Genomic DNA, 15,000 nt, shown 5'->3' on the forward strand with positions numbered 1-15,000 from the left:
TTATCACAAAGTATTTTGCTAAGAACATAAGCTAAATGTGATATAAATAGACCGGCTTGTGTCGTGGATCGTGGGACTGGTGAGTTACTACACATGGGCCCATCGCAGTACAAAGTGCAGTATGCCAGTTACCTAAGTAAATTCCTTCATAACACTTACATAAACATCATAAAATTAAACTCCGCCGGATAACTCAACGTGGTTTCTAAGATTAGTAATAAATTTCTAATAGGCAGATAATTCACTGATTACGCTCTAACCATGATGTAGGTAACATATATGTATGTATGTAATAAGTAAATGTAGTAAGAAAAGTCAAATAACTGAATACATAAATATTTGCAGTGTTCAACAGTTGACTCATTTCGATTCGGAAACTTTGATTCATATATTTAAGTACTTATGTTTGGATATGAACAACGTATTTAGTTAATTTCAGGAAAATACAACCACATTGCTCAACAATGATATTTTGTTATCGTCACGCAATTTACCCAAAATACATGTTAGGTACTTAATTAATATTGTTTCCTTATGTAAATAAGTATCCAGGAAAACATTGGTAGATATCCTTGCTATGGTGTTATTTGATTAATGAGTAATTAAGTTGGTACCTATAGTGGTACTTTGAATACACCTGCTGAACAGTTTGTAACGTAAGTAGCATTTATTAGCAAACTGAAGTTTCCTGGTAAAGTAGGAATATACTGCTTCTGAAGAAATCTGTAAATCATTACATTTGAAAAAGAGGCTGCGGAAAGCCATAGGCGTTTTGGTAACTCGTTATGAAGCTATTGGAACTTAAAATTTGAGATATAGAGTCGATGGCACAATCGGTGTACCAGCATATCTATTACCGGTGTTGGCCATGTTCTAATTAGGAAATTGCTAAGCCCAAGAGAAGATTAGTATCGAAGCTAAGCTGTATTTGAAAAGCGAACGTAATTGGTTTACTGGATGCGCATGCGATGCGTGCCGCCGCGACCCGGTTTCGCTAATCCACGGCAAGTGGCCCTGCCGATATCCTGCGGTCAGGCCGGGCCCTCACGTCTGCGCCATTAAACAAACATCGCGGCTTAAGGTAGCCCATGTCGCTTTCATACATCATTATTATATTCACGTTAGAATAAATGTTATACAGCTGTGACCATTGCAAAAGAAAGGATTTTACAAAGGGCTTTTGGCAACGTTTGAATTTTAGGTTTGGTTATTATAGAAAGGTCGACCTCCACCCAAAATTACTTAAAAGACAAATTCATAAAAAGGCAATCGTAGAAACATTGTAATGAGTAACTCACATCAGAGACATAGTCTGTTTTTACTGAGCAATATATTAGTTAAGGGAACCCATACACAATCGACTGTCACATATTATATTTTATACCATAATTTGAGTATTTAAATAACAATACTTGTGTGTACTATGTGGTTTCCATAACATTGCTAAATGATAAAAAAACATGATTAATTGTTTTAGGTAGTTGCCTACCTACTATCGCTTATTTCTATGCAAAACATTCTAAATATGGCAATTTAATAATCATTATAAATAACCTTACGGCCTCTGGGTCTGGTGTCACTCATGTTCGAACATGATTTACATATAAATAACTTGTCGATCTAATTGTTATTGTGATTGTCTAGTCTCAGTAATTTGATCTATAGTAGTAATCTCCAGGCCATAGATCAAATTAATCATCTGATAATATCATGCACATGATTTATATTGTTAAGACAATACATTTGTTCTGCGAAGGTCGCTGATTTATTAGCGGGAGTTATTTGTTGTTCGTGGTGCCTATCATTATAAGTAAGAATCAAATGCATATTGCACAAATGCATGTATTTGTTTAAATTACCGTATTGAGTATTTGATCCGTTTGATTGGCCCACAATCCCAAGATTGAGCTGGAAATAAGATTCGAGAAAAATCGATGATTTCATATACCAATGTAAGATAAAGATAAGGAATAGCTGATGTAACGTAACTTTATTTCTGTATTACTTACCTATGTTTCAACTTTCCAGTCACGAGAGAGCTGCGAACGCTTGTATCGACAAATTTCAATTACAGGTGTAGGTGTTCCAACATTGGAAATGCAAGCAACATCGGTCAGTGTGCACACGAGCTAAGTCAGAGTACTTGGTATTCGATGGCTTCGTGTCTAAGCTTTATCTAGCACGGACACGTCCCGGTAACGTAATGGCGTGCAAGACGCGTCAGCAGCGAGCGACGAGCTCTAATCTTGTCTCGAAGAGACCAGGGGTCATGGAGAGCTTCTGCTTTCATGAAAATGTAAACAAATCAAATAGTGTTAGATAGGTAATATGATAAAACTAATGGATGCACGAGTCGCGCGCCGTATCATTTTGACCTTAAGATGAGTAATTTTCCCGTAGGTTCGGCGGCTCTATATCCGCGTGCATTTCACGGTACGAGGTACTTACTGAATACCCTCCGTACATCACATTCCTTTGTTATGTTAATGGGCTGTTTCATATAAAACGTCTTTGAAGCTCACATATAGGGAGCATATTAATAAAAAAATGTTGATAACCAACTAAATTATCATAATATTCTTTTAGGAAACATTCCTGCCATTTAATAGCTCATTTATTTATCAATTTATATGACCCATATGTGTGACCTCAAATCAGTGACCATTTGTTTGAACAAACAAAGGATATCTAGGGGTCATCACTCCCGCTGCACGGTTCGGTTCCTTCCGGGGGTCACGATAGACATAACACAAAAATCTAAGTATACCTACTCTATTCAAATGTTCATTTTCAGCAAGCCGTTGAGTATGCTTTATATTATTGTTAACGTAGAAGACGAACTGGATAAGTATCTCTGAATGTTCTTATCTCACAAATGTTGACCTACATTTTAGTTAAATCGAATCAAATAGCAGATAAAGTTAAAAATATTTCCATGTTTGAACCGTTTATTTTATCTATTTGCTTGCTTGCTTCAAAAGATTATTTAAAGTTCGTTTGGTTTCGAAGCTTTATTCGATACTTAAATACGGTTGACCTGAAATCGAATGTAGGGTTCTATCTGCAACCCCCTTGTGTATTGGCGTGGAACAGCTAAAACCGATAAAAAATATTAGAAGGAAAAATAAAATATAAGAATTCTGTGTTAAATATTTTCATATCATGTTTAACATTTAACATCTGACATTTACATAATCAGGTACATATCTTATCGATACTAATGTATAACATGCCATAGTGGTATAATAATATTTAGTGGCCAGTTTATTTTTTACAAATAAAGCTATTTTTTACGCACATTTAAATTGATTTCGTCAATGTTATGAATGCAGTAACAATTTGCACAATACTTATACATTGCATTTATACGGTACTTTGTTTAAGTTTGACCAATATGAAGTGATTAAAAAGCTGAGATGGACAACATACAGATTATAGAAATAAAAATCTATTTGCTATTCGTGTTCTAAAACATATTGGTAAGAAAATATTAGAGAGGTACCTACTCTTCCTATATTTTTTTAAATCTTGCTGCCCGACTACTCCGAAATGAAATTATAGCGCGAATGGTATATGACTGTTGTGTGTAACGTAATTCTTTACGTTACGTTAAAATAAAGTTACAATGAAAGAAAAAATATTTTTCCAACACAGGTAAGGTACCCTTTTATTAATTTTGAGGTCAACTTAAAAATGCAAATACGAAAAACTTTAAGAAAAATAAAATAGTAAAAGGGTTTTTCCGAAGTTAATTTAAATTTAAATGAATATGACAAAAACTGGAACGTCAGCGTGGCGTAGTGGCGTCCCTTTTGTGAAATATCTCCTTTGTTCGTAGTACGACCGCTACACAAAGTTTATTAATATAATACGGCGCACACATACTTGTTTGCCCATATTATGTAAAGTTGTCGGGATTATATTTCGTAATACAATATGTATTAAACACAAGAACAAAAAATATTTGGTCGTTTTTATTAATTTTCTGTTCATTTTTCATCAAAACTGAAGCATCCTTGTGTTGGTATTAAAGGAGCGTTTATCGGATCTAATCTGGTTCTATTTAAGGATGAGTACTTTAATAATAACGAAAACGTGATTTAAAAGGTTATAGAGTTGGTGATCAGGATTTTTTAGTTAATCTTTGGCGTTGATCACGAATTTATTTCTATTCAGAGATTGACGTTTTGTAGAAATGTGTAAAAATAAGAATGAGAATGAAAGTGGCACGGGTTGTAGAATCAAATCTGACTGCACGTTTGGTGTGGTGGCTGAGCAACCAGCTGCCGCGCAACGGGTAGCGGATTCAGTTCCCGCACGTAGCAAATCTTTGTGTTATCAACAAATTGTTTTTTTGGGTCGAGTGTCATTTGGAAATTATACATATGTTTGTAAACGCACCTACGATTTAGGAGAAAAAACTAGTGTAAAGCAAAGTTTATTTAAAAAGTTTTAATATCCATATATTAAAACTTTACACATAATGAAAAGGGTGAAATAGTGTGATCAAGTAAGTTTATAAAGGTAGAAAAGAACAGGACGTATGTACGTACAAAAACGCTGAATGATGAATGTATGGAGGAATGATGTGAATAATGATTTTGATTGATCAAATAGCTCAGCGTTAAGAAGTTTGTTTGTCCTTCTGGCTTGTAACTTTCCATTTCTGTCTACTTGTGACCACGATCAAAGCAACGTATGCCATATTATTACTTAGTATATACTGATACTACAATAATTAAAATAACATAATAGTGGTGATACATTGATATTAATTAAAGTTATGTTATGTTAGTTTTGTTATAATAATCACATTTGTTGTGTCTGTCTATATGCTTATTGTGTCATTATGTATGCTGCCGTGCCCTAACCGGGTTTCAAATTGAAACTAATCTGCTAATGTAACATGTATATGTACCTACACATGAATGCAATAACTGATTTGAGTTTTATGTGAAATGTTAAGTAAAAAATAAGATAAATAAATCTAAAATAAATAATAATTTTATTTTCTTTTTAACTTACCTACCTTACAGATCTTTAGCAACATAATACTGTATTAGACTAGTTTCCTTACCTATTACAATTATGTAGGTAATGAACGCGTTAGTAAAACGAACGAGATGATTGATCTAACATTGTATCTAGGTCAGTGTGTCTTTCAGTTTGACATTGTTAGGGGTCTAACATTACATTAAGTGTACACACAACATTCACTCGTACTTTACATACATGTAATATTATATTAAGGTTTGGTCGTATAACAGCAGTTCTTGTTTAGTAAGTGCTAGCGTTGTTTCCTCTCATGGCGACGCTCATTCTTCTGACTGGAGCAGGGAATGGTCTCGTTGGTAGGGGATGTCTGGGTCTCGCTGGCCTCGGCGGGAGGCGTGAGTCCGTGCTGGCTCGGGCTCGGAACTCGTCCCCACACTCCGACCGACCCGACGATGATGTCGAATCACTGCGACCAACACACACTTCATCTTCTTCATCTAATTCCATTTCTGTCCATCGACGACCTGAAAATTAGGTGATTTCATTAACAATTTGTTGTTACGATTTGTCTTTCGTTAACACATTTTGAAGTTTACTATTTTGAGGAAAACAAAGCTGCAAATACTTGATAAGTATACTGGCATGCACATGTATACATTCCCAGCTGAATATTTGTCGAACATTCGTCTTAAATCGATCTGTACAGTAAGTAATTGGATGGATATAGGCCCTTGTTTCCACCTCTCGAAAACCCATTAAATGTAAATTTGAATGTGTACAAAATTTATTCACCTTAATCGAGTTTTACATGTTCTATATTTTACTTTCGATTACCGAGAGTACACAAGTAAGTACTCATATTTGTACACAGTTCAATGAAATGAATAAATAATAATACTTTCGACGGCCTCCGTAGTAGGGAGGAATATTTTATACCTATTTCCTTTTATTTGAGAAGCAATAAGTGGTAATATCTTTAAATTGAAAGGCGCTCTCTGCTTTGGTTGTTACATATTACAAATACGAATATTTCTCATTACATTATTTATGATTTCCTTTATAAATGTTCCTGGAAGTAGGGGCACTCGCTTGTATTTAATTTAAAATACATTAGAAACTGATAGTTGCCCAGTGAAACGTCCGTTTGATGTCACTACCGCACATGCAAAGTCTTTTTCACTGGTTTGATTTTGCACAGAGTAGTTCTTTAAATATTTATATTCAAATCACGAGGTACGGGACTATATAAATATCTACCATTTTACGACACTGTACGACCCTTACATTTTGTACATATTGAAGTGCTCGTACATGTATTTGCGTACGACTGTCAAACCAAACAAATCTAAAATAACATCAACCTATTTCAGATTGCTCGATATTTTTCTCAGGTGAATTTTATCCGGTAATATGTAGGTAGGTTACAATACTGTACCCAGTCCCTAGAGGCTCATAATATGATCCCACAAATCGCCATCCCAAAACTGGCCGCATTATTATGAGCGAGATAATCAGTCCCTAGAAATGTACGTTGTAGAGTACACGATGTTATTTTGGGGCTTCCGTCGGGTCCAACGTTTGGGAACTCACAAGGGGTTAAGCGATAACTTGAAACAATGCAACTTAGATACGTAACTAGCACAACAGGCGGCCTAATTACGGGATCTTTCTGTCTTTCTTTCTTCGCTTTAACAACAATTTATTTAGCGCGGCGTTGTATTGTTCCCTTAGAATTATAATTTCCCACGGGTCTCGTTACCGGTGAAAAGGTTATGCTGTATTTTTCAGCGCGGCCATCATTTTGTTTATTCAGATGATAAGTTGATTTTTAGGGACAGGACGCAATTATGTAGGTTTATTATTTTTGTCGGCTATTTTGATATCTACTGTGTGTAACTCTGAACTTTTTATTACTGTAATTAACTGATTAAGTAAGTGTAGTAAGTAAGTAATACGACAGTTTCTTTAGTTAACTTATATTTATTGTACTGCTTTATAATCGAAATACTTACAAAAGGGTGGAGCGGCGTTAGTATCTGGCGTGGTATCAGAAGACGCTCGTGCCAGAGGCCGCCCCAGTGCTGCAGGGTGTCTGTCGCCGTCTCTCTTCGACCATTTACTGCTCACGCGCCAGAATCGTCGCGCATCACGGAATACACCCCATACCTACGTAACAAATAAATTATTAGGAATGTCATAAGTTTTTTAGTCCTTGAATAATGTGTTTCACTGGAAGCCAAGAGATTTTTATATTTCGTGTTCAATAACGATGTCATATGATTTAAGTAGTCCTTCGAGGTCTGCTATTAGTGAGCAGAATATGGCCGTGGAAAGTAGTAGCGTTAGCACCTGTGATTAGCACCAATCTAATCCCAACAAAATTATGTCATTGACCTTCATAAAGTCCACTACGTACTTACTTAAGTTCGATAAGTCTGACATAACAAAATAAGCAATACGTAGTGCTTCTTATATGTATTTATGTGACCCCTAGCCTCTGTAAAATCAGTTTACTTGTAACTGGATAAGTGCCAGATCATTCCAGACACTACAATTCGATCAGAATCCAGAAACAGTGTTCAGGTCTGGAAATAATTTTAGATTGGAAGTAATAAAAGTGGGTCTGGTTGCATGCTCGTTTATCACGGAACATCTATAAATACTTAAACGGATGCTTGAAATGGATACATATTTAACGATAACTTTATAGCCGCACTATCTGCCACATCAACATGCTTAGGCCCGAGGCACATTAGCTAGTAGATAGAAAACAAGCTTAATTATACCATATATTTAATTAGCTTTATATTAAGTAGGTACTATATTTATGTTCATTAATATTTTGTCGTTGTTTTGCATAAGTAATTCGCTCTAACCTTTCGTAAACTATTAAGAAAAAAATGTATTGAAATTATCGTCATATATTAGTGCTTAGGTTAAGCAAGTGCAATATAATTTATAGATGATATAAAACTAGATATTCCGTTGTAACCGACGGTTTAACTAACACCTACGAATGAGGCGAACGATATAAATAAAACTTTACAGCAACCATGTCGTAGGAAATAGCAAATCATTTTCCAGTAAAAATAAATACACATTTACCGGTTCACGCGACCGTTTTATACCTGTTGACATTCGAGCTTTCAATTTTCTTCTTTGAAAATAACTGTAATAAAAATCTGAACATGTTGACTCGACATACCGACAGCCTTTCATGCCACTTATGTACTTATGTACCTATATATAGTTAACACTGAAAACACCAATTTTTCACATAGTACTGAAACGTGTACAGATTGTACAAGTATAACTCATGTAAGAACAATACCTCTAGCTATCTACAGCACATCTACTTTTATTCCTTGATAACCTTTGCTTAAATTGCAAATCTAGTAGGTATGTTTACATTATTTTCCACGGTTAAAAAAATCGATAAAACTGTCCTTAAAGTACAACATCGTCCCCACAAAGGCAGTTTATAAAAAGAAATATGAACTTGTTTACTTAAACCTTCCGATTTATCGGTGCTTGTTAATGAATATAAGACGGGGGGTTGATAAATTTTCTAAATATTTAAACTTAATTAAGAACTTCTGAAACTTGATTAAACTTCAACAAAAATTTCCATTAGACGCAAAATGTTATAAGTATTTTCCGGTTATAATGAAAGATCTTAATAAACTCTTTGAAAGCATAGATGTTTGTTTGTTTATTATGCTCTTTACTCAACAGGGGTTTACACGAAGTTTTGTCTTCTCTAGATTATGAGTGGCAGAGGGTTTTACTGTAAAACCCTCTGTATGTATGTACCCTCTATATGAATGAATAAAGGATACTTACTCCATGTAAAAGTTTTACACTACATAAAATGTTCGTGCGTATACTTCACCTCTCATTCTTAGCATCTAGGCACCATATATCTTCCACGTGTTATTTTAAATTCGTGCATATTTTCCAATCGATTACACAATACACAAAATTGGTCTGAAAGGCTAAGTCTTGAAGGACCGAACTCGGATAATCGTGTACTCTCACCCCACAATAAATCGAACATGTCAGGAACAGACTTACGTATAAATTGGTTGGGATTGCAAAGTTAAATTACTGTACACGGCCGTTGAGTAAGTAACTAAGTAAGTAGGCACTTATGTAAATACACCACAAAGCTTCGTCATTTCCACCGATTGGGTGATATTGAAAGTTGGGGCGCTCGGTCGGGGTGCTTCAACATATTGTTTGTAAGTTATTATTAAGTGAGGTAGTTCATCGCTAGAAATATTTAGCTATTTTACCTATAGTTAGGTATAGACAACATGAATATCTGTGGTAAAAATAATCTAAGTATAATTTCAAATTAGGTGTACTCCAGTCCGCGCTTTGCAGTTTACATCTTGTGTCTATCCCTCGAGGATTAAATTAACGAATGTTAGATAATATTATACTGAATCGTATTTACATGTATACGTCTATAGTTATAAAATAAACAATTTATTTTGTAGTTAGTAGTTTGTTATCACTATGTTAAAGTAAAGTTAAGTCTACGTTTCATTAATATGTAGTCTGCTGGCTGGCTATGTGTCATTAGAACCACGGATGGGTCATCATTAAATTGCATTTCCATATTCAGCAAAGCGGAAATTGGATGCACGTATAGGCACGTAATATGTGTGACCTTATAACCGAATTTCTCTGACAGATGTGCGGACACTAATGTCAAAGCACGTTTTGCATGAATACAGTTTTGCAACATTTATTGTACCTTCTTGTAGTTAATATTTAAAACCGATCATTTCGTAATAAAAATACTTATTTTCGTAATTGATTTTACTTTGTAAAAAAAAACATTGGTGTGGCCTTAAAATTTAGTCTTCAAAACGAATTTATAGCGCACATTATCCTAAGTATCCTCGAACCACAAAAAGTTTTATTTCGCAGATAAACCACGTATCTTGCGATAACATTGTGTCTTCGTCCCACGCTTTATTGAAACTCTCTCTTAAGTTTTTCTTCGTAATTTTTACCGGAGAAATAGACTCTATTGTGTAGTATATAAGGTGTTTCGAGTATACAATAGATATTATGTGAGGATCTTACAAATATTTGATTCTACTGTAGTAAAAAAATAAGGTATTGTAAACTTTTCTTTAGTTTTTGTAATTTGTAGATTCAGTTTATTCACTGAATTATTTTATTTATTTACTTTATTTTACGAGATCCGCGATTTACTATACCTACAGTTATGTAAAATATGTAATCGCTGTAACTATGGAATCGCGAGATCCTGTTCATTTTTAGCGAGATTAATCCCGTTCAAAAATTGACGTTCCAAGATTAACAAGATTGCTTTACTAAAGGATATTTCTTTGATATTAGAAGAGAAGACTAGGTTTTTCTTTTATTTTATATGTAATATCTTCGTACGTCAAAGTAGAAGTAGTAAAGTACATAAAATTCGTTAAAAAAACTAGCTTCTGCCATCAACTTCGTCCGCTTAACTTTAGTCAGAATTATTTTGGTCCAATGGTCCAAAAAATCGTGATATCAAAATTTTCTTTTATAATTCTTAATTTATTCAAATATTATTAGCAAAAATTATACAAAACTGCCAATCTCCAGGGATCTCGAAATTGACGAAATATCGCTAGATTGATTGGCATTCTCAAGCCTGTACTAAACATTTATTTTTGGATGTAGATTCTTTTTTATTAAAAAAACATTGTTATCTTTTTTTGTATTTATTTGCCATGTAAAGCTAGTTACTTATAATTTCATAAGAGCATTCCTAATGAATGACATGCTGAGTAATCAAATCATGTTGCTACAACTTTCTCCGCGAAACATTTTAGGGCTGTCTGTGTCTAATAAGTACGTGTCGAACTTATTGTTTTTGTTCCCTTTTGATTAGCGAGCGAGAAATTAATGCCATTATAGCAATAAACGTTGTTTTGTAGCTGCTTTGATTAAGAAAATACGAGTAATGGGTTCGATATTAACCTGAAATATGGCACATATTGGGTTTATGTGATTTCGTAGCAATTTATTGGCATGAATGGGATTTACGAAATTGTGTCAGTGCGGAAATGTTAGAATTAGTCGTGATGTTTGTAAGATATCGAATCACCTTACGGTGTTTTACAGGTAGATTTTTCTAACTGTTATACTTGCATAGTTATGAAAGTATTCCCGAAACCTTTCATTCAATTTGCGACAGAGTGACGAAGGTTAATACATTTTGGAAGAGTTTAATCGTTTTATTAATCGATTTGTAGCGTCAGTTAAACCCTGCAGAGCGTGGCGAGAACGCAATGGAATTTTTAATTTACACAAAATTGAAAAACCCTACTCTCCTACATGACTTTTATTGCATTTATAGTTTAACAGAAATCTATTCGGCTGCATTTCCTCTGAATATCTTTGTTGAAATATTAGATATTTCTTTTCTGTCTAGTGTTGCCTTCACTCTTTGCATCCATTCTTTAGTCCCTTTATTCAATCTTTAAGATTTAAGTGATAATGCAAATAAATCCTTTTAGGTAAAAAATTAAATGTTTGTAAGACAATTTATATTAAATTAGCTATTTTTATAGTACAATGAATATTTGAACTGACCTGGTCAATACTCTCCCTGACTGAGATCTCATGGAAGCACACGCAGCCGATCTCCTTGCTTCTTCGCTGGCCTTCCTCTGTTGTGACCATTCGGTCGCCAACTTGGTCTACCTTGTTGCCCACCATGACCACTGGGGTTTCTATGGCACAATCCTGAAAACGAAAGTCACCAGAATTAAGAGCCCTCTCAATATGTCAATGCTATCACTACGTAGAAATCCTGGAACGACTTTAATAAATAAATAGTTAAATATACAAAGTTTGAAAAGTCCAGTCGCTGGATGCGACCCAAAACTTATAATCGCGTTAAGTTTCACATTTAGCCAATTTAGAAAAGAATTTGAATCGAAGTTTTAAATCTGCCTTTCGGTTCCCGGAATATTATCAGTATCAAATCACGACTTTTTTACTGGGTAAACGACGCACACGAATGACTATATAGGTAAATGAATGAATGAAAAAAAATATTGTTTAAAAAAATACTCGAACATTATTTACGAAGCTCAACATAAGGGAAAATGGTGTAAAATAAGGTTCCAGAAGCGGATTGCTAATAGCTGCGAATGATGATGATGGAGATTGTCTACTTACTTAGAGAGATTATCAAAATCCAGTTGGTATTACCGGATCATTATAAGTGCGTATTTGCAAAGGACAAGGAAAGGCAAACGCCTGAGGACACAATAGTATATCCAAAGAAAGAACGCAAAAAGGACAATTACCTATTTCGTTCTTATGTGTATATGCTATGTTCGCAGTAGCTTTGTATTTACAGACTATTACGACTGTTTACGTTTATTTTGCCAATGTTGGGATTGGAAACAAGATCCTCGATCTCCCTAAAATAAAGCGAAACCTTATTAAAGACGCTATCAGTAGCGAAAGAATGACGTATCAAAATTATGTTCATTTTATGAGAAATCGATTGTATCATTTCTGCGTCATTTCTCCAAACAATATAAAATGCGTGAACGAAATAAAATAAACGTGAAACCATTTGAGAGAAAAAAGTAGAAGATTAAAGCTTGTAGAAAGTGGTTGTAATCGTATAAAAGTAAGGAAAATGGTTTTCGCAATTCGGGCATTTTGTTGATTTGATGTGCATTACCGACCTCCGTCACGTAAAAATCTAAGACGATCGGTAAAATTGATTGACTATTCAACACGAAATTCGAAGGACGTAAATAGTAGCATTATAGTTGATTGAAAATAATCTGACCTTCATTGAAGAGCTTTTACTCGAGTTTATTGGAAAAGTCGGAAACGTTTGTGGTCGGTTGGTTTGTAGTAGCTCCATTGTTAATTAATTTTTATCTTAGACTGTTAGTGATAGGTACATTCTTTTAAACTTCCTCACAAAAACAAAGGTAGCTAACTAGCTAAATGGGTATATTTTTCTAGGAAGATGTATCGTGCGTGACTAACCCTCATAGAGGAAGCGAGTCGGCGTCTTCTCTTGTTGTAGTTGATGAGGAATTTGAGTCGGTGGCACTCGTCGAACGAGCACTTGTCCGTGACCGAATACATTAGAATGAACGCCTCCGCCCAACGTATGTTGCTCTCGAGATTCGCGTATTCACTTTCCTGAGTGCAATAAAAATACATTCATGAATCATCGTGTTTATTTTCATATTGTAACAAAACGAATATCAGTTCAAACATGTTTAGCCTAGGGAATTGAGTGATAAGAGATAGATTTCGAGCGTGCGAACACTGTTTAGACTACGACCGAAAATTTTAAAACTTTTATTTGCAATAAAATACAGAATGTTATGTTAGTGTGATACGAAACTTACGTGTGATTCTCCAGCAGAATCTAATATTTCAAAATAAACCATCTCGTTATCAATGACAGTTTGGAATGCGTAGATCTTCTCTAAATTGGGATCGTATTCGCCGATGAATCTTCGTGTAATAAATCTGACCACAAGAGCTGGAAGATAAGTTGCTTAATTATGAATAAAATATTTACTTAGTAAAAAGGAGATCATTATCATTATTTATTTTTACCCGACTGTAGGAAGGGAAAAAGCAAATATTCCATTTCAGTAGGAAAAACTCAAGTATATAAAAATAAAGGTTTCCAAATACACACTAGGTAAATCACCCACGCCTACGTAAGTACCTTTGCCAAAAAGTGGTGAAAAAATATTTTTCTTCACAAAATATCACAAATTATATGAAATGAGGTTAGGTTAGGCTTACGTGTAGACAAATTAGATAATAATATGATGTTCTCTTACCTGATTTACCGACTCCAGATTGGCCTAATACCATGACCTTGAAGGGCTTCGGCTTAGGATACAGCACGAGCTTGGCAAGCGAAGTCTTTGGTGACGTCGTCGTGCTCATCGCCACTACAGCCGTCATTATACTCTAGTAGCCACTTGAGACGGCAGCAGCGCATCGATGTGAGCTGTCCTGAGTGGACATAAATTTTATAAGGACTCTTTATTTACAACCTTACCTCACAGTCTGAAACTATCTATTCTGTATAAAAGGCTATTTATATTACCCAAATACCTATCTCTGTTCGATGTATAACAAAAATGTAGAGCTTTTATGAACCATCCCCATTATTCAGACCTCAAGGAATCTCGAATCTCGGTCAAGCATATCTGGGGTACAGGCTTCCTTTAAACATGTCGACATTTCCTTAAATTGTGAGATAACATGTGGTTTATAAACAGCTTAAAACATGGCGTAGCCATCGCCTATCGGAGGTAGCGACCGCAAATTGCCATTGCGTAAAAAGTTAACGGCCTCGTTCGCCATGGTTTGTGTTCGAGTTCCCGCCTCGTGATATTTTTTATGTGGCCCGTATCTCTTTTACTACCAATAATGACTCACCTTTGTGCATCGATCAATTTATAATCTCAAATAGACGTTAAATCTCTTTGTTTTCGGCTTTATTTCGGAGAATCTCGTAAGAAATCGTGCGGTATCATAATGTAGGTCATATTTATGCGCGGAAAATGTTACAGTGTTTCAGTAAGATATTCAAGTGACTATATACTAAGTTTGTATGTTGACCTATAAAGTTAAGTCTCTGTGAAAAGTTGACAGGTCAAGATGAAATAGTTTTAATGAAGGACCAGTAGGTATCTAAAGTTTGTTTGTCGTTTGCAGGGTCCACACCATGTCCGTCTATCTGTGTGTACCCTTGGGAGGCAACAGACGGACACGGTTTACTAAAGTTGTTCAATATGATTGTGTCTACAAAAATATGCAAATATTACGCATCTTTCAGTCTTGAAATCAATTTATTTTCCAATCTTTTCCAGTTAAAATCTTGTTGCTTTTCGTGAGCTTTTACATCAACTGTTATTTTTGTATAACGTTTCCGTTACTGACTGACTGACAGAAAACGTAAAGCCGAAACTACTGGTCGTA

The 15,000-nt window shown here is 34.9% G+C and overlaps 1 protein-coding gene across 5 annotated transcripts in view; it reads right to left on the minus strand.

Moving 5' to 3' along the window:
* The window catches only part of LOC118263825 (ras-related and estrogen-regulated growth inhibitor), a 27,754-nt gene that overhangs the window by 5,286 nt on the left and 7,468 nt on the right, over positions 1-15,000 (minus strand). The window contains exons 2-7 of one of the 5 annotated variants that reach the window (XM_050705374.1): positions 13,851-14,028; positions 13,404-13,540; positions 13,033-13,191; positions 11,608-11,760; positions 7,008-7,161; positions 5,469-5,519 (exon numbers count right to left, since the gene is read on the minus strand). In XM_050705374.1, coding sequence (XP_050561331.1) covers positions 5,469-5,519; positions 7,008-7,161; positions 11,608-11,760; positions 13,033-13,191; positions 13,404-13,540; positions 13,851-13,977 — 781 coding nt within the window. In that variant the 5' untranslated portion in view covers positions 13,978-14,028. Of the gene's footprint in view, positions 1-4,084; positions 5,520-7,007; positions 7,162-11,607; positions 11,761-13,032; positions 13,192-13,403; positions 13,541-13,850; positions 14,029-15,000 lie in introns of those variants that run through there. The other 4 variants (XM_050705375.1, XM_035576016.2, XM_050705372.1 and 1 more) reach the window with 4 other exon arrangements.

Source organism: Spodoptera frugiperda, chromosome 27 (genome assembly GCF_023101765.2).
Source record: "Spodoptera frugiperda isolate SF20-4 chromosome 27, AGI-APGP_CSIRO_Sfru_2.0, whole genome shotgun sequence".
Taxonomy (NCBI): Eukaryota; Metazoa; Arthropoda; class Insecta; order Lepidoptera; family Noctuidae; genus Spodoptera; species Spodoptera frugiperda.